Below are 20441 nucleotides of genomic sequence, written 5' to 3'. Positions count from 1 at the left end.
CACCTCTGGGACCAAGACCAGGCCTCCTCCCCGTCAGGACACTGCCTTGCTCCGGCGCTGTCTTCAGCTTGGGTCACAGTCTCCAGCGGCAACGGGGACAGCGGGCCAGAGAGTGTGGAACTGGAATCCTGGGTCCCACCGGATTCTACCTCCAGCTGGGTTCCGTGTTCAAGGCCGAGTTCAGTCTTCATATCCTTAAACTGCCTGGGCATGACTTGAGAGTTCCAGAGCCCCTGCCTGTTGTCGTGACCATCACTTCTACTGCCCTGGGGTAGCCGTTATCAGACCTCTCTGCTGGCGTGGGCCTCCTCCTCTCCTTCCTGAGCTTAGTCGTGAAGGAGACCCCGGAACACCTGAACCAGGCTAGCAGGCCTCTGGTGAACAGGTTCTGCACGGACTCTCAGCAGCACTCTGCACCCCAGCCTAGACTGTGAACACTAGGCTCTCCTGTGGCTAGCACCTCCCCAAGGGGCAGCCCCCTGGCTCAGCCTGTCCTTGCTCCAGCTCACTGGCACCGTCTGACTTCCTTGCAGATCCCGGACTCCTCTCACATGTCCCTAGGCACAGGCTTGTGTTGGGCCCTGGGCTCAGCTGCGAGCAGTGCCACCAGGGCCCCTTTCTTCTGACAGTTTGCTGCCCAGCAGAGCAGAGAGATGCTGACCAAGTACTGACCCAGGCAGCCCTGACCCAGACTTGGGCGTGGTGAGAAGGTTCCCTGGAGAAAGGGGCAGATAGGCCAGGTGGGAGGTGATCACACAGGGGCACAGGCTGAAGACAAGAACCCAGAGGAAGGCCAGGTAGGGGAGAGGAGAGCAAGGCCTTGTGGCTAGAGTGTCAGGCTCTGAGGCCTGACTGAGCCAGGTCAGGGGGAACTGTGGAGGGATTTTGGTGTGGGGGGGCGGGGGGACAGGGAGCAGGGATGTTTAAGTGCTGAGACCCAGGAGTCATCCTTACGGACCCAGCTCCTCGTCATCTGTTCCCACAGCTGATCCATCAGTATGTCCCATCAGTCCTTCCTGGTGAACTTTTTTTTTTTTGGCCGCCCTGCGCAACTTGCGGGATCTTAGTTCCCCGACCAAGGATCGAAGCCGGGCCCATGGCAGTGAAAGCGCGAAGTCCTAACCACTGGACTGGAATACCACAGGGAATTCCCATTCCTGGTGAACTTGACTCCCTCCCATCCCAATGGCTCCCACCACCTCCTGGACACCCCCATCATCTTCGCCTGGATGGCCAGCTGTTTTTACCTCTCTGCTATCCTGGAGCAATATTCTTGAAATACAAATGTAAATCTTAAAATGTAAATCCTCCTCCCCTTGAAACCTCCAATAGATTCTACACTGGGTTGAATACTGCCCTTTCCCAAAATTTATGTCCACCTGGAACCTTGGATGTAATTAGTTAAGATGAGGCCACACTGGATATGAGTGAGCCCTAAATGCAATGACTAATGTCCTTATAAAAGGCCATGTGAAGACATACTGAGAGAATGCCATGTGATGACAGAGACTGGAGTCATGGGTCTACAACTCAGAGAACGCCGAGGGTTGCCGGCAACCACCAGACGCTAAGAGAGAGGGTATGGAGGGTTTCAGCCTCAGAGCCTCTAGGAGGAATCAACCCTGCCAACACCTTGATCTAGAATTTCTGGCTTCTAGAACTGTGAGAAAACAAATTTATGTTGTTTAAATCACGGAGTTTGTAGTACTTTGTCGCAGTAGCCCTAGGAAACAGATACAGCTTTCTTCCTGTCACACTTAAAAAAAAACAGCCGCAGCTCAGCGCCTTGCCCAATTTGACCTCCCACTGTCATCTCACAGTCTATGTCCCACGGTTCTCCAAGCTCTAGCTGCACTGCCCTCCAGTCCCCTTCTTTCTGTGTCCAGCCCACTTCTGCCTTGGAGCCTTGATATACATTCAACTCTTGGCCCCAAATGCTCTTCAACCCCCTCTTCCCAAGGCTAGACCTCATCCTTCAGGTCTTGGCTCAAATATCACTTCCAGAGGGCATTCCTGTCCACCACGTCTAAGCAGCCCAACCTTATTCTCCTCATATCCTGGTCTCTTTCCTCCTGGCAGTCATGTGGCCAAGTACGCATGGGGACAGTAGCGATGAAGAGAGGTGGATGGATTCGTGGCTACTTTGGAGGCCTAAGAACAAACCATTCAATATATCCAGCCTAAAAGCAGATCAGCCAAGGTCTACTTCCTATTAAAATACAGATGTAGTTTCTTTCTTTCTTTCTTTCTTTTTTTAAAAAAATCTTTTCAAAACACTAGAGCAAGGTTTCTCAAGGCAGGCTCAAATGAATTACTGCCCAAGATTACCCCCAAATCCCTGGGGTGGCTGGTTAAAAATACAGATTTCCCAGGCTTGGGGGAATCTCAAACTCTCTGGAGGCGGGGGCCCTCAAATATACATTTTACATAGCACCAAGGAACCTGAGAACTACTGTCCTAGGCCAAGGCCCTCCAAAGTGAGCTGAATGGGCTATTGATTTTAACAGCTCATCACAGTATAGGAAGAAAATATTGGAACTTCTTAGTGTTTGGGGGTTTTTTTTTGGTCCTATTAGAAATTCTGATTAGGTTTGCTTTTATAATATACCATGGAAGATACAAATGAGATATTGAAAATACATTATATTGGAGGTAAATGCTCAATTTTCTTTCCATGATAAGGGTACATACATTAAACAATCACTAATGTCTGCAGATTCCTGCTACGGAAGATTCTGTGAGAACCAATGGTGCCAACATTCTTTGCTTGGCACTTTGGTCACATTGTGACCCCTTATTCCCACTTCACCCGGGAATCATCCATTACTTCTCTAATTTCTCCCAAGATTCTTGGTAATATAGCTAGCTACCTGTTACTGAATGTTGTAAAATTCCTCGTCCATGATGGCTTTTGGGGAAAACTATAGATACCACCTTAGAAGCCCACCCAGGCTATCGGACTCCTTACATTGTTTTTTTCTTATTATAAAGACAAAATGTTCTCTTTAAAAAAAAATCAAAGAGTACAAACAAGAATCAAGTGGAAAAGTCCCCCTGAACTAGAGCAGGGATCAGTAATAAAAGCACGCTTTACTTTTTGATAAAATTGTTTTGATAACAGCAAGTTTTTCAAAGAGAACCTGGATGTGGGCTGAGGAGAGGAGAGGGGCAGTGAGGACACCCAGCCAGTTATCTTGAGCTAGAATGGCCAAGTGTAGGGGGCATTCATGGAGCCTGGGGAGGCTGTGGTGGGGACAGGGCGTACTGGGCATGAGATGCTGGAGCTAGGGAGGTAGAGGTGGGCTGGACCCAGCCTCCTGATGGTGAGGAAAGCTGTGGAGCAGATGCACAATGAGAGGTCAGACCTAGTGTGGTGAATGATCACTGGGACCAAGGAGGACTCAGAGAGGGAGCACAACTGGGGTATCGGGGGGAATCTGGTCAGAGCATCCACAGGAAAAGTGTTTCAAGACCAAGGGCATGCTTGACTGTGGCAACCACTGCTGAGAAGGCTGGGGGATGAGGATGGAGAAACGGGAGATGGAGGCTCTAGGAGGCCCCGGTGGAAGGTTCTAGAATATGGTGGTGGCAGGAGCCTAGGCAGAGTGAGAAGCAAGGAAGTAAGAACAGTGAGCGATGACAGAAAAGGAGAGAGAGTAACGAGGGTGAGAAACCCATGACTAGAGGGACACGGGGAGGGAGGACTTGCTTTTGAAGATGGGAAAAGGTAAAATGAATTCGGACACTGGAGGAATCCTGGAGATGGAGAGGGGGTGAAGACAAGATAGATACTCCTGTGGTGTGGTGTGGTGTGGTGTGGGGTGTGGGCTGGAAAGAGATCGCTGGGGGGTGGGGAGGGGAGGACATGGGAGAAAAGGGCAGAGAACAGCTACAGAGGGCACCACCGGGCAAGGAGTTGGAGGGTTCTGGTCTGAGGAACAGGAGGTGAGGTCTGCGAAGAGACGGGGGAGCCCTGAGGGAGGGGGGCAGGGGTGGAGACAGGTGGTAATGGGGGAGCCCGGAATGCTGCTGCCTAGTGTCCCACCAAGGTTGGCTGGCAAGCACCCTGGGGGGCTCACCTGCTTACTGCTATAGGATCGCTCCTGGTGGGCTGAGTGCCTCCTACTGGGTGAGGCTCTGCCTGGGGTGTGGCCTTTGTACAGGTGCAAGGGACTGGCAGTGAGCTAATGCCACATGGGGTGGGAGTGAAGAAAGCAGGGGACAGTGAAGGAGGAACCGAGCAGAGAGAATGGGAGGCTGTGGTGAAGAAGGGGGATTGGGGATTTGGGGCTACTGACCCAAAGCAGTTGGAGGGGGTGACACGGTTTGACTGGGTGGAGGGGCTAATGGAAAAAAAATCCTAGAGTTGGGAGCCATGGGGTTGAAGAGCTGGAGGCTGGAGGCCACGGCTGCCCAGGTAAAGACAGGCTTTGGTGGGAGGTTAAGGAGACACAACCCAGGCACCGAGGACAGAGTAAATGGGGTGTGACAACTGCCGAGGAATCAGGTGGCGAGTGTGGGGGAGGGCAGGACCTTCCTCTCCTGGAGAGAGCTATGGGGAGTTCCTACATGTCCATCCCCTGGGGCATGTGTGTCTGAGAGCTGCCCCTGCCCCCTCAGCTCCTCTCAGGCCAGGTAAAACCTTCAATAAACTCCTGGAAACCAGATCCAGAGCCACAGGCAGTGAGGCCCTGCGTAGCCCAAACTACCAGCACGGTTGCTAGGGGACACCAGCCGGTGGTGTTTGTTGGGCTGATCGCTGATCATCAGAGCTGCGATTTTTTTTGTCAGCTGTGAATAACTCTGGGCGGCTGCAGTGGCCATGCCTTCCTGTTGCCTGCCACAGCTGAGGCCTAAGGCTGAAATTTTAGGAAAGTACATCTTCTAGGCTGACCGTAAAATGGGATTTCATGCTGGTGGTAGCATGACCCCTGCTTCTCTCAGCAAAACTCCTGCCTTGGGAGGCAAATCAATCAGGGAGGATGCATGATTCCTGGGCCCTAGCACTGGGCCTACCCTTCCAGTCCTCCCTGGAGCCCGCCATCTGAGCAGCCCACCCTTCTAAGAGACAGAACAGCAACAATAACCACCACTAACAATGGACGGTAGTGTGCTAAGCTCTATCCCCCATCTTTCCTGGGATCTAAGGTCAGCTAGATCCTTATTCCCATTTTACAGGCAAGGAAACTGAAACTCAGAGAAGTAGAAACTGTAACTCAGAAGGCACAGAGCTGGAAGTGCTGGAACTGAATGTAGACCCAGGCTGCACACAGCCTCAGTCTCAACCCCTGCCTGGAATCCTTGATGGATCCAGCCCAAGCTGGCGTGGTGCCCAGAGACAGGCTGGATACTCTTGACTGTTGGCACAAAGTCATGGTCAGAGACTGGGCCTGCTGGCCAGGCCACCAACTGTCATGGTTCTTTGCAGAAAGCCTCCCCCATGGCATAGTTCTCAGCCCTGTTCACTCACTCGAGTCACCAACGCATGGCCGTGAAAAGATCTGAGGCTGGACCAGAGGGGGTCAACTGGCGCATGGCTGTATGACTTCCTCTCCTCAGCCTGCCAGGGCTGTGCACTCCCTGGCCTTGCACTCAGCTGGTGCCCTTCAGCCCAGCCTGGAGGCTGCTGGAGAAACAGCATTTTGACAGGGCCCTCCTGAGCCCTAAGAAGCTGCACAGACTCCAAGGCTGGCCCTGCCTCCTCTTCCTGGGAAAGAGTGGACCAACTCACACCTAACTTTGGAGGGCTTTGTGCCTCAACCAAAGGGGTCTGGGAGGCACAGACCCAGGAGCCCCAGAGCTACCTCAGTATCCTAGCCCATGACAATCTCAGCCCCTGGCTTCACCTGTACCCGTTGACAATGGGGTCGAGAGGTCGGGGGACTGATAAGGGGGTACTTTTGCCCAGGAAATGTACAGAATAGAGAATAAGCCAACAACTCTCTGACAAACTCCTCCCCTATTCAGACCTCAATTCAACTCAACTCTAGAAAACACACATTCCTCCAAGGCTTGCTTCACCTCTCTGAGCCCCACCTTCCCCATCTGCTCCTTAACGATGGCACTATCTACCTCTCATCTCTTTTTCCAGGATGATGGTTCAATAGGTGAGCCCGTCCCCTGACCTCTCCACACAGCCTAGCCAGGGCCAGACATGTGGGCTGAGCAGCACAGATCAGGGAGGTCAGATGTGATGAGTCGTTTGGAAACAGGAGGGCTAAAAGCAGTGTGTCCGTGCTCAAGACCCTGGGGGTGGAGACTCGAGGGTGGCCTGAGGACAAGTGTGGAAGAAGCTTTGGTCTCGGAAGGATTTGTACCTGATGGCCCTGGGAGACAGGAGGCTGGGCTACCCAGGAAGTGGTGACTGCAGCGTAGGTGGCCCTGCTCTCTGTCCTGGCTGGAGCCGTGGACATTTGGTGACCCTCCTGCCCCCACCCCCCGACCTTCTGACCTGGTAGCAGGCTGGCTGCCAGGCAGTCAGCTCCCTCCCAGGCCAACAGGGTCATTTCCACGTGACCAGGCCTCAGGGCAGTTGTGTGGGGTGAGGGAGGGTGGAGAAGCTGGGTCCAGTTTCAGATCTCTCCACCTCCATGCCCCCCTGCCCCGCCCCACCCAGCCCACAGCAGAACATCTGCTGAATTGCTCTAACCATATTCTACAGACTTGCCAGCTGAGACACGCCTAAGCAAAGCAGCTAGCCTTAAGTCACACACAGCCCCCTTGATGCTTCCACCCCAGCATGGTCTGGGCAGCGGGCGGGCATGTGAGTCTCTGTCCCCCTGACATGACCCCTCATACTCCGAATCCTAGAACTGAATGTCCCCCAGAGGAGAGGCCAGAACAGCACCTAGGGTTCAGAGGACCGGATCAAGGACTTGAGACACCCTGCTTCATCTTTGGGGTGCCCCCAACTTGGGGGGTGGTACTTTATCAGCTGGAGGAGTCAGGGGAGGGGTACCAAAAAAGCCAAGTTCGAGGGCTCGCTCCACAGAAGGCAGGACTCTTTCCCCTTCTTTCTGGGAGGAACAGCAGGCATCAGAGGCTTTGGGGGGGCCTCCATGCTCTAGGAAAGCAACTCTCATTGGTCCCCAACCTCCACGGCCCAGCCCAAAACCGAGGCGTCTGCACATCTTCCTCATCTCACTCAGCCCCCAAAGCGATGCGCCTGGACCAAGGCAAGATCACCTGCCTCCCAGGGCACAGCTGAGGGCTTTTGGCCAACCCACTCACTCCATCTGGGCTCTATGATTCCACCTCCAGGGCGAGCGTTTGGAATCTGCAGCCACAGCAGGACAGACCCTGCTTAAAACACTTATGCAGCTTCCAGACACACTTCGGTTCATCCGCCCAGCCCCATCCTTCCACTCCACACAGGCCGCTGCTGGTCTCCAGCCCGTGCCTCTGCTCACACTGTTCCCTCTATCCAGCACCCGCAGGAGCTGCACTCACACCCGTCTTCCCTGCTTTGGCCCAGCATGTGCTTATTACACTGATTCAACTCACTTGTGATTCCCAGTTCCTCCCCTGCCTCCGACTCTAGCAAAGCATGTGTGTTGGGACCGGGTGGGGCCCACAGAGACCACTAGGAGTCAGAAGCTTGGGTCCTTGCCCCAGTCCTGGTATTTCCCAGCTTCACGGTCCTGGCAGGGGCCCCACCCTTCACCAGGCCTGCAAAAGGGCTGGGACGGAGAGGGACTCAGAGACCCCAGAGCTGGATCCTCCCCTGTTCTACAAACTCTCAGTTACCCCAACCCTGTCTGAGACCCCGAGGCCCTCAGTGCCTTGGCCAGAGCTCACAGTCTGAATCCTGGTGAACCATGGCTGCTCCAGGGCAGCGAGAGAGGGATGGAAAGGCCTCCTGGGTTGCCCACCGGGCGGGCGGGTTGGGGGGCGGCAGGGGCACTCACTCTCTCCAGGTCCTGCCGCAGGTGCGTGAAGAGCTTCAGGCGGCGGTAGAGGACGTCCTGCTCCTGCTGGGCCAGGTTGTCCACCTCGTCGGTCTTGGGCGTCAGCAGTGGCTGGTTGGCGTTGGCTTTCCTCTTCAGCTTCCAGTACTGGTAGATGAAGTCGACCAGCGCCTCAGCCAGGTCCAGGCGCTCAGCCACCTCGGCTGGCTCCACCAGCTCATAGAAGTCTTCCTCCAGCTGCTGCAGCCGTTGCTTGCGTAGGGTCACCTTCTCCAGGTCCTCGCTGGCTGGGCTGGGCTCCACGGGTTCGGACGTGGTTTCACCCCGTGGGCCCCCATCACTGTGCTCCTGGCAGAACGACTTGAACTTGACCTCGTCGTTGTCTGCTAATATAGTCCTCATTTCCAGGCTGTGGTCAAAGGCGCATGTGACGTGGAATGCCGTGACGCAGGAAGGCATGGAACACTGGAGGGAGAGGAAGGGCAGCGTGAGGTATGAAGGGAGCCCTGGTGGGAGGGAAGAAGAATGTGGGGCGTCCCCCAGGGTTACACTGAGAATGCAGAATGCTGGTAAGACCCTAAACAAAATGGCACAGGCTGCCAACATCCTACAGGTGGTGGAGGGAGTCACGGAAGACGGGAAGGCAGAGCTCTGGGGGAGCTGGACAGCATCATATACCCCAGGGAAGTCAACAATCAGATGACGGACGACCCCTCTGGGGACAAGCTGCACCTCTGTGTGGACAATGACTTTGGATCTGAGGCTTCAAAAGAAAGAGGCTGTTGATGGGTCCCTGCCTCCTCTACTCCTGCAATGTTATCTAAGATGGGGAGCTGTGCCGCTCGCTCCCTTGTCCTCTGGGAAGAGGGGCTGGAGTTGGGTCCCTTCCTTCTTCTCCTGTCCAGGCAGTTAGGGCCAACTCAGGGCCTGAGTCATCTGGGATGATGGCTGTGGGCAGCTGACAACTGTTTCAGCAATAACCCATCGAAATATTAGTGGCCATTTACGCTGCACTCACAAACCATTCTGAAAGTCTTATAAATGGGTGGAGGTACATCTAGTGTTTACAATGACAACTGTTCCTGAAGAGACAAAGGAGAGAAAGGATGACCCTCCCACTTCCCGACCTGTAGGCCGGGAGCATCCATATCACATGGGAGCTTGCTAGAAATATGCAAATTCTCAGCCCCACCTACAGATCTACAGAATCAGGACCTCTGGGGGGTAGGCCAAGCAATCTGCATTTTAACAAGTCCTCTGGATAATACTGATGCGCCCTAGAATCTGGGAACCATTACTGTCAACAAACTAACACAGCCCTGCCCTGTGTAGGGAGAGCCTGTTAGCTTAGTTGGAGGAAAAGTTTGATTCTTACCCCTCTCACATGTCAAGTTTGACATCAGAAGAGAGGTCAATGTATTTATTAAGCCCACAGACCCTTGCTCTTGGGGAAAGCACCCTCAGTACTGTAACGGGGTGGTGAGCCTGACTCCCCAGGCCTGTGCCCCATGCCTAGTGGAACTAGGGACAGAAGAGTGCCCGGCAGGTGGGGTGCTGGCTCTGGTCCCTGTCCCAGGTGCATCAGTGCTTCTGTCTGTAGCACCATGGGGCAGGTGGAGGGTGCTGGCAGTGGCCTGTTTTACAGGGTGTTCCAGACACACCCCTCTGTGTAGCTGGCTCCTACATGGGCTCCCGGGCAGCAGCGGGGTGAAGGGGCTGTGTACCTGGATGCAGGTGCCCGTGCACTCCTTGCAGAGGCTGCAGGACAGAGCCCAGCGGCTGGCTGGGATATGCGAGATCTTGGTGATGGGCTCCATCTTCTCGGGGCACCCGATGCTGACCTGGGGCAGGACACAGGGAGCTGCATCAGGCCTCTCATCCCCAGCCTGCCTCCAGGATCACCTAAATGGGGGGCCTGTCTGCTGCAACCAGGTGGTGGGCAGACACGGCAGTGGGAGAGTCCCAAGTCCTTCCTGACTTCCCAAGTTGACCATGGAGTGAGTGTTAGTGTGTGCTCTATAGCGGCTAGGCTTAACCTGTGACTGGGAGAGTGCGCTTCTGTGTGTGTAACTGACTGAGTGTATGTGTGCCTGTGACTATGTGAGTCTCAAGACAGAGATGCTTCCGTGTGCAGATGAATACATGCAAGGTCACCCTCTCTTCTGTACCTCAGGCCTTTGTTAATAGCATCTTCAGAGTTCTTATTAGAACTTGAACTTATTTTACTTATTTTTCTGGGTGGCGACTATAGGTCCCCATGGTAGGATCTCCTCTTGGGGACCTCCAGGGCTTTCCTGGCCAAGGGGGATGTGCCTTTGTTTAGCCCCTCCTATGGGGACAGGGCTATAACCATGCCCATCTCCTGGGCACAGCCCACTCCTCAGCCCCAGAGGCAGGGTACATTTGCCTTCCTACTGCCCATGCCTGAGGAGGGAAAAAGGGCCCCTGTCCAGAGATCCTGAACCAAAGAGCCCCCACGGTAGGTCCTTGTTGATCCTCTGTGTCCCTGCTGTGCCCAGACTAGGTACACTTCAGAGGTAGTCCCAGACTTAAAGATGCTGACGTGGCAGCAAGTGACTATTGCTGACATAACTACTACGATCACAGAAACCTGTGATGTGGGTCCCAGCAAGGACTTTCAGACTGTGAGCCCAGGAAGGGGAGGGGCCACCTGCTGACAGGGCCACCTGGCTTGCTTCCGGGCACAGGCAGCATTGGAGTGGGGCCTCATTCTGGGTCAGGGCACACAGCAGGGAGAGGGCTGAAACGCCAGCGAATGTCAGCATTTCACATTTCAAATAAGACAGGAGCCCAGGGCCTCTGCTAACTCACTGTGGGCCCAGCCCATCATCCATGGTCCCCCCCAAGACTCAGACCTGGGCCCACCCCCCCATTCCAGCCACAGCCTTACCCTCCAATTTTAATCAGGCTCCCCACCTGATTTCCTTTTAGGTCATTTGGCTTATTTTCGTTTTAAAAAAAGCACTTGACTTTGGTTGGGACCACCACCTAGATTTGGGTAGACCCACAACCTGCTTTCCCCTAGAGTCGGCTGCCTGACTCCTGTCCAGCTCTCACACCTACCACCTGGATCCCCCAGTGGCTCATAATCCCATTTTCCCATGGAAACAGCCACCCAAGTTCTGCCTAGGTCCATGGGTAAAGTTCCACGTGGGCTGCTGCCTGAGCTCTTCCCAGGCTTGACACCTGAGATCCGCCATTTAACGTGGCCCATCACCTTCTTTTCCTAGTGCTCTGCCGTCGGGGTTCTGAGTTCTGTTCAGACCCACTTCCCCACGGCTGTGCCCCAGGGCCGCCCCAGCCCCACATCTGCCCACCTCAGGAATCCACAGAGCGCAGCTGACGTGCACCCACTTGGTCCCACTTCTAGTGGGCTTCAAGGCTCCTCCTCGCTTGGGGCAGAGCAGGCACTTCGGCTGGACACCCAGGGCACACGTCCGGCACAACCAGCTGCCTGTGGGCACCTTGAGGATCCCGTAGCATGCCTGGGGAAAGAGCAGGGCAGTCACAGGTCAGAGGCATTGACCAATCTGCATCTGGTCAGCATTCGGCTACGAATAATCCTAGCCCCAGCCCAAGCTAGGAGCTACAGACTGACACTGCTCCTCATCTCTGCCAAAGAGATCTCCTAAGGGACTATAATGCAAGGGCTCCAGGGATTCGCTTTGCCTGGGTTGTGCGTTGAAATGTCACCATCTCATAGGCCTCTGTGAAAGGGCTCAGCTCTGCCCTCTGCTGGGAGGACAGTCACTTCAGCAGAGGTTCCTGATTAGTGATGGATTTCAGGGGCATCCATGAACTCCCTTAAATTGAATACAACTTTGGGTACGTATGCTGCCTGAGGACGAGGCCCAGAGCTTTCATCTTTTTTCATAGGGATCTGCGATTGGGCACCCTTCTGGTAATGCCTAGGGCTTATGGACCTAAGAGCTGCTGGGTATAAGGGACGTAGATGAATGAGGAGGGTGGTGCACTGCCTACCAACCTGCCAGCCAGGTGAAGCCCTTTCAAGCTTCCTGGATGCTATTCCAGCAGAAGTGGGTAAGGGAGGGCCTCAAAGTTAGGGCCAGAGTGGGTTCACTGGGTTCCAGTCAGGTCTTCTACATCTTCTACAAACAAGCCCCAGAGATGCCCCAGACCTAGAGCCTTGGGGCCCAAGATCAAGAGGGGAGCCTAGTCAGGTGGCACCTGGTTTATAATACCAATAATGCTAACAAACACGAACAACTCTTACTACACCGTTCTAACCAAATGACTCATAGTAAGGAACTTAATCTTCACAACAACTTACTTTTATTTATACTTGAGGAAACAGAGGCTCAGAGAGATTAAGAAACTTACCCCAAATCAAATAGCTTGCAAAGGGCAGAGCCATGGTTTGAAACCAGATGGCCTGGCTCCAGGCTCTGCTCTCAATCACTACACTGTGCTGCCTCGTTGTAAGTTCAGGATGGTGAGAAGCAGAGAAGGAGGGGGTAGGATGTTCAGTGGGGAGAATCTGAGGGAGGCCGGCAGGAAAGGACAGAAAGACCATCCAATGAGCGTTACTCAAATCTCGCTGAGGGGGCTGAGCCGAGGGGCCCTGGGTATCCCTGGCACCACAGGCACTCACGCCATTCCCTTCCACCCCCTTGCCCTCCTTCTTAGGGGACCGTGCCCACAGTGCTGCTGCACCCCTACAGCCAGGGTGACCGGGTCAGGCAGGGGCCTGCCCGCACAGCATGGTGACAGCAATGGGGGCTGCCTACCTGGTGCACGCAGACGTTGCATTTGTCGCAGAAGACCATCTCGTTGCCATCTTCACCCTCGGGAGAGCGGCACACGTCACAGACGACATCCTCATCATACTCGATGCCCAGCCCCTCCTGCGTCTCGATGGCCCGCGCCATGTTCTGGTGGCACAGAGTCTCCAGCTCCTCCAGTACGCGCTCGAGCGTCAGTTCATCCAGCTCTGGCCTCTCTGTGAGGACAGCAGGGCAGGGTGTCAGGAGCCTGGCCTCTCAGGGCAGATGTACAGGAGGGTTTCCACCCATTCACTGGTTGCACTATCTCAGGACCCCAGCTCCATGGTCCAAAAACTGACTGCGCTGGACCACGCAACCTCAAAGGCCCCCGGGGCCTGGTGCGGTGTTGTGACTTCAGACACTTGTGCTTGTGACCACACACATGCTTGTGTACACACAGATACCACTGGAAGTGTCTCTGGGATGCAGCCGGCTCCGTGGGGAACCCACTGCTTGAGCTATGTGTATGGGGGGACCTGGGAAGGTGGCTGAATATGGCAGAGCTGGCCCTTCTTGGGACATGGTGGGCTCATAGCCAGAAGGCCCATACCAACTGACCCTGGCCCCATTTGTAATCCTACACTCCTAGCGCTCACTCAATCTTCATGCAACAGTCACACTTACTACAATATTCCCCCAAACCGTATAAATGACATGCTATGATTGCCTCCCTCTGAGAGTTACAGAAATTGAAGCACAGTAATCAGTAATGCAGCAGGGACTTTCCCCCCAGACCTGTGTAGTGCCAAAGCCCAGTGATGGCCACTGCCCTTCTGAGGGTGAGGATGCTGGGGTTCAGAAGAAAACCCTCCTTGGCCTGCCCCCACCCCATTCTCAGCTGGCGGGTCACCTACCCATCTCCCTGAGCTCCGAGTTGATGAGTTCCAGCCAGTAGGCGTCAATCTCGTCCAGGTCATAGCGGCTGCCCCCTGGCCAATCAGGCTGGGAGCCCTCACCAAGTTCGGAGCCGCTAGGGGACACCTGGGTAGGGGGGCCTTCCAATGGTGGAAGAATCCTAGGAAATCAAGAGAAGGTGTGAGGGGAGGGTGCCCTCAGCCTGCTACTCTTGCTGGGTCTGGGGGCCTTTAGTAAGTTGGCCAGCCTGGCTGAGGAGCTAGCGGGCAAGTGAGGTGTGAGACTGTGATGCCGAGCAGGGCCCGCCTCCTTCCATTCCCGCCTCCCCCCTGCCCAGCCGCAGAGGCTGTAGGAGGCATTCCAAGTGCTGTCCTGGGCAATGCCCAGTGCCAGCCACTTTGGGACCAGGGGGATAGAGCCAGCTGGCCTCCAGGTCCTTCAGCATACCCCTCAAAGCTGGGGAGAGGCCAGGGATTGTTCCCAGGCCCTCACAAGCTCTGGCCCCTCCCCCACCAATAGCCTCAGGGGCACTGAGGCCAGGGCTCCTCTGGGGTGAAGAGGATGCACCTGCTACAGTCTCAGGGTCACACTCCAGGTCAGCCCACCCTCAGGCCATAGCTCTGCCTCTGAGGCAGCTTGGAAGTGCCCTGACTGCAGGGTGAGGTCTTCAAGCCCAGCTCCACCACTTAATTAACTTCTCTGTGCCCCAGAAAATGGGCTAATGATAACAGCACCTACCTTCTACAGTTGGCATGAGGATTAAATGGATGAATACATGTAGAGCTATTAGAACTGTGCCTGGCGTGTAGTAAGCACTATATGTGTGTGAGTATGTATTTTAAGATATACACTTTGCTTCTCCTGAAATGGAATATGAGGGTGTTTTGCCTTGGGAGAGCACAGCTTCCTCTCTTGGATCAGCTGTGTACTGCCCCTCAGTTCCTGATGCCAGTTCAGAATGCCAGCTCTTCCCACCCCCTACCAGTTGCCATGGTTATTGCTGCGGAGCCTGGCCTCCATCTGGCCAGCCCTGCCAGGGCTGAGAGGCCCCTTACTTGCCCGAGAGGCCTCCTGGGGTCGAAGGCAGGGCTGCCAGGGGCTGTGACTCAGCGCCGACTGGGGAGGAGAAGGCAGGGCTCTGGATGCACAGACGTGGCTCAGCTGTGGGGAGGGCTCCTGGGAGCCAGGAAATGCCCCGGTGTCAGCAAGGGGGGCAGGAAGGATGAAGGAGACACAGGGAGGCAGAATGGCCTCCAGGCAGGAGGGAGGCCCAGAGGAGATTGAGGGAGACACGGAGAAAGGGAAAGGGCCTGGCCTTTTCCCACACAAAATGCCCAGATTAAGGGAGGTCTTAGGCAAAGATAATGATGTGATGCCCCCCTACCCCCAGATCGTCCCAAATAGAAGGAATATTAGTATTCTTGGTCCTATAAAATTCTGCCTTTCCTCATGAGGCTCTTATTTAAATTAACATATTCTTTGAAAAACACCGTAATTTTGCCATGGCCCTGCTTTGTTTGTGACCCCAGCATATGCTTAGCTGGGGTTTTGGATAACTCTTGCCCGAATGCCCACCACCTACTGGCATAACTACCCACACTTGTGTGCTCAGTCAGCTGCCACCTGGCCAGACCTCTTGGGGCCAAGATCACATTCCTTTCTCTGGGAAGCTGAGGTTAAAGGGCTCACAACAAAAAAAGGCATTTCCTGTACTTGCTGGAGCTCTCATCTTCATCTGTTTGGCCTCTTCTGGCTCTGACTATGGAGGAAACACTCCTATCAAGGGTGGACAGACCTTACCCTAGGCCAAGGCCTCAGTCTCAGCTGCAGCCAGTAAGACTGAGGTCAGCTGGGAGGAGGTGGATGGCTGGGCTGGGATCTGGAGAAGGGGAGGGCTCTCTACTGCAGGTGACCAGACAGACACCAGAGGATGGTTTTGCCCTGAGCTGAGTCTTTTGGCCACACCGAGGGAGCAGTGTAGGCCCTCCCTCCATTCATGATCTGAGAGTGAGAGGTTCTCATTATCCACAGAAGTTTCAGACCATAAGGTGGGCTGACCTGCTCAAGGGCCAGGGAGGACTGGGCAAGGAGAGAGGGATGGAGGGAGCCAGGGTAGCAGCAGGGGAGGTCAGAGTCAGCAAGCCAGCATGATCTGGGCATAAGACTCTCTTTGGGCCACACAGGGCAACCCAGGGCTTGTTCCCGTGGCCTGTGTTTTCCCAGCCCAGCCCACAAGGCCCTGGTGGCGGTCAGGCAGGGAATTCCCCAGAATTTCCTGACTTCCTCATCTATAGAATGGGGACAGCAATATGCCCTTTAGAGGGCCAATATGATAATTAAATGAGAAGATGAGTGTAACAGGCTCAGCATAGCAAGTTCTCAGGAACAGAGTTCCTATAACAATTCTGAGCATGGTGGCTGCTGTGCTCGCTTCCAGATGAGGGCTGTGTAGTGGAAGGCACCCCAGAAGATGTAGGGACCAGGCTGGAGGGAGACAGGGAAAGATGGGGCATAGAGATATCTCCACGAGAGCATCCCTCCCGCTCCAGTCTATCCTCTCCAAAGAGCATGGATAGTTCAGGAGTGCCTGGTTCTTGTCAGCCTAGAGCAGCCATGTGTATGTGGGGAATGTACCTAGTAGAGCCAGAGCTGTCTGAACACATGCTCTCGTCTTGATGTCAACAGGTAAAACACCAATTGAAGCCAAGCTACTGGTGTGGAGGCATCTGCAAGTAACTACCCAGGCCGGAGGATGTTTCTGGAACCACCTGACATTGACATCAAGGACAGAGGACAGACTGCTGGGCTGAGCCTAATCAGGACTCACTCCTCTCTGCCCAGCTGGTGGCCCACCCCTCTGCCTCATTAACCTGGGCCCTTGGCATGCGAATTCTCATTTAATCCTCACCACCACAGTATCAGGCATGTAGTTTTTAGACCCATTTTACAGAGAAGAAAACAGGTTCAAAGAGGTCAGTAACAGTTCTTCAGTCTGCAGAGGTGAGGGTGCAAAACTGGCTAGGAGGCTGACCCACGTTTTTGGCCCTGGGCAGAGGATGTGCAGAATAAGTTCTTTCTCTAAAATCTCGCATACACTCCCATCCAGAGAGGCCTGGAGCTTCCCTGATTCTCAGAGGGCTGAAGACAAGTGCTGGTAGGCATTCAGCCCTTGGGAGCCCAGGAGGCTGAGCACTGCCCAACATCCAATCCTCACTGAGCACCTAGTGAGTCTTAGAGTCTGCTTCGCCTCTGTAATCCCATGCCCAGCACAGGCCTGGCATCAGGCAGGCATTGGGTGTCTGTGAGCCAGTCATAGGTGTGGCTGCCAGGAAGCAACAGTGCCAATGTCAAGGGAGGTGACAGCTGAGATCTTTGCCCCAGGCCTGGTCAAAATGGGCCTAAGTGAGAGCCACAGGGCTGCCAAGGCCGGGAATGAACTGCCAATAACACAAGCTGCCCAGCCCAGGCAAGCTGGTGGGCAGAGGAGGCCAGGACAGTAGGCCCCTGTGTCCCAAGACATGACTTGGAGGGTTTCCCGGGGTGCAGAAAGAAGCACTTGGCTGAACTCTGTCACTGGATGCAAGGCTTACGGCCACAAAGCCACCTCCTGACAAGAGCACCAGGAGCCTCTCTGACCTACAAGAGCAGAAGGTACCAAAGCCCAAAGAGGACTCATCCCTGCCCCAACCCTGGCACAGCCCTGGCAGGAGGGCCTCCTCAGAGTCTGGTCACAGCAACTGCTTTATGAACATCTGATGTGTGTTCCAGGCACTGGATTCCCACCTGCTAAGAACTCCTTAAAAAGGTTTAAGAAGTCAAGAGCATGGCTTATCCCTATCTTAAGGACTAGTTAAAAGCCTGGAGATTTCCCTGAGAAGATCCTCTGGTGGGACCCAGTTTGGATCGACATCAAGCTAATCCATGGCCAGTTTTCACTGAGTGACCATGTGTGCCAGGTCCTGTGTCCAGGACCTTCCATGCATCGTTTCTCTACATCATCTCGACCACTGCATGGGGCAGGTGCTATTGTTATCACTCCCATTTTACGCATAAGGAAACTGACACCCAGGGAGATTACATTTCTGGCCCAAGGTCACACCGAATATGACTGGCAATTTGAACCCAGGATGTCTGGCTCCAGAGCTGAGCCCAAGCTCAAACCCTTGGCCTGAAGTATTTCCGGAATACTGCAATGTTTTTTAGGGCAAAAGAATCTAAGAATAGAGACACACTAGAAAGGAATCCCTTGACTGGTCCTAGCCTCCCCTTCATCCCCTGCCTATGGCCCCCCTGGCCTGGGCTTCCCGGCTCACCTCACCACGGGCTCTGGAATGGCCTCTGCCCCGGCGGGCACCTGCACACCTTTCTCCCATTCCTGTCGCCATGGGTCTGCTAGGATATAGTAGTCATCCGGGCTGAGCTGGTATGAGTCTGGAATCTTCATGGCTGTGATCAAGTCTGTTCGGAAAACCTGTGGGGAGCAAAGGTGGAGAGAGAATGGCTTCAGATTGCCTCAGTGTGATCTGCTTCACAGGCCAGGGCAGGAAAAGGCAAATGCAGGAAGCCCACTCGCTCAAAAATAAGAAGACGGCACAAAAGCAATAAGTACAAGAAGGCATCTTCTCTGAACCCAGCACAGTGCTTTGCACACAGAAGATCTTCAATAAATGTGTTGGACTGAAGTTATGTGCTCTGACCTGCCCGAGGACAGAAGTTGAGTGATGGACGGTAGTGGACCTCAGAGAGAAGAGGAAAGACTTGCCGAGAAAAGCAAAAACAGTGAGGAAAAATCAGATGGCAGAAAGGCTTCTGTGAACGCAATACTGCTGTGAAGTGACTGTTCAGAAATTTCTGCTGAAGATTCAAAGTTATGTTTGCTGTTGCTACCACAGTCGCAAGTGTCAAAGAGTCCAGGCAACTATGTGCCAGGGCCTCATGCAGATAGCTGAGGGAGAGGCCAGGGTTTGGGGCAGCCCAGAGAACAGCCTCTCATGGGTCAGGGTCTCTCCATGGTCTCTCAAGAACAAGGATACCGCCATGGCCTCTATGGAAAAAAAACCTAAAGAGTGGATATATGTATTGTGTATAACTGGTTCACTTTGCTGTACATCTGAAACTGACATAACATTGTAAATCAGTTCTACTCCAATAAAAATTAAAAAAAAAAAAAGAACACGGATACCATGAGCCCTGCTCGTTGGGAGCTCTGAAGTACCATTCTCTGTGATGGGGTAGGAGGAGCCTGTTGAATTCCTTCTCAATCAAGCCCATCCAAATTCCCTCAGGGCTAGGCCCTGAGTGGACACACCCTCATGCTTTGGTTTTCTTTTCAGCACCTGCACACTGGGTGGGGGGCGGGGACAGCTCTTCCCACATTCTGTCTGTTGCCCCCACCCCAGAGCAACCTTCAAGGCAAGCCTCAGTGGCACTGGCAGTGCCTCACCTGCCCTGGCTGCTCGGCCTCACTGGGTCCCCCACAAAGGGCTGCTGTAGGACCTGGTGGCAGCACTGGACACTATGTGACTTGCTTTGGTATCAACTTTCCCAGTGATCATCACATGAGAATCACAAGTTAAAGGAGAGTTCACATTGTGGAGAGAAGAGAAACCACTTCAAGGAGTCCTCCAGGCCTCAGACCCAGCTCCAAGCCCACTCCCCTCCCCGGAAGAATCAGCATCCACTGGCCTTCCAGAGGCTCGTGACAAGCCATTCAGTGGTAATCTCTGCCTGCAGGAGGCCCCACCCGCTGGCTGTGTGTCTCACTTGAATCTAGGGCTGTAACCACAAGGAAACAACTGAAATGGGGGCACCAAGGGGGCTCAAGGCAGCTTCTTGCAGAAAACTAATTAATGTCTGCATCTAGCTAGAGAGGGCCCTGGCTTGCAAAAGGTCAAGTTTCTTGAAGACTCTATTTGCCAATATAATTTAATTGTTAAGACTAACACCCTAACATTTAATTAGGGTGCCAGTGTGAAAAAATTAAAATGAGATTACGATTAAATGCAAATTAAATAGAAGATGAAATGTGCAAAGATTTCACAGCCCTGATAATTTGCATATCTTATTAGCAAGTAGCAAGACGGCTGATAGAAGAACACAAACTCAGGTACTGGGTGCTTCTGTGGTATCCTTTGGCACCTCCCTTTGCTGGCTGGGGCTGGGTTATTTCCCTCTGGGGCCCAGTATAGGACCTGGTGGGGGTAAACTGAACCCACAGTGGACTGGTGACTGTCTCAAAGTTCTCCCAACCCTGGCAAGCCACGTGGTACGACATCTAATGCCCTGTTGCTCCGATGCCAAAAGGAACCGCCCAACAGTGAAAGCCTGTCATCTTGCACCGGAAATCAACCGTTCAAGAGCCGAGTGTCACTGTGTGCCCCTCCAAAAAGGCACAGGTGAGTTTGAAACCTCTTGTTGTTCCCTGATCCTGGGCTGTAGTTTAAATGTCACCTCTGAGGGATCACCCTGATCACCCTGACTCAGGGCCGCCAACCACCCGACAGAGCCACTTTCCAGCCCATCATTCTGCCTCATGTCTCAGTACTTATACTCCTGAAAATTAACTGGTGTATGCATGTTGCTTGCTTCTTGTCATCTCTCTTGCCACACCTGTCCTATTCTCTGCAGCATTCTCAATGCCTGGCAGGGTGGCTGGCACATAGTAGGTGCTCAATAAATAGTGACTGAGTGGATGATTAAATGAATGAATGAACGAACGGGCCCTTCAGGGCCCCAGCTGGCTCCTTGGCAATGTTTTTTGAACCCCCATGAACAGGTGATACACATCATGGATATATCCAGAGCTGAAATAACCCAAGCACGTGGACTGAATGGAGCAAGAGGCAGCCCAGTCTGCAAGGCACAGACAGAGTGC

At 53.9% G+C, this 20441-nt stretch overlaps 1 protein-coding gene across 12 annotated transcripts in view; it reads right to left on the bottom strand.

Moving 5' to 3' along the window:
• Nucleotides 1–20441, bottom strand: part of JADE2 (jade family PHD finger 2) — a 51343-nt gene that overhangs the window by 9772 nt on the left and 21130 nt on the right. For 8 of the 12 annotated variants that reach the window (XM_067031657.1, XM_067031653.1, XM_067031656.1 and 5 more), the window contains 6 exons: nt 17881–18038; nt 13567–13727; nt 12677–12888; nt 11246–11413; nt 9632–9748; nt 7908–8372 (listed from right to left, as the gene is read on the bottom strand). In XM_067031657.1, the coding sequence (XP_066887758.1) occupies nt 7908–8372; nt 9632–9748; nt 11246–11413; nt 12677–12888; nt 13567–13727; nt 17881–18038 (1281 nt within the window). The remainder of the gene's footprint in view (nt 1–7907; nt 8373–9631; nt 9749–11245; nt 11414–12676; nt 12889–13566; nt 13728–17880; nt 18039–20441) is intronic. The other 4 variants (XM_067031655.1, XM_067031658.1, XM_067031659.1 and 1 more) reach the window with 1 other exon arrangement.

Source organism: Kogia breviceps, chromosome 4 (assembly GCF_026419965.1).
Source record: "Kogia breviceps isolate mKogBre1 chromosome 4, mKogBre1 haplotype 1, whole genome shotgun sequence".
Classification (NCBI taxonomy): Eukaryota; Metazoa; Chordata; class Mammalia; order Artiodactyla; family Physeteridae; genus Kogia; species Kogia breviceps.
The sequence above is the reverse complement of the archived record's forward strand: the minus strand, read 5'-3'. Positions and strand labels throughout refer to the sequence as shown.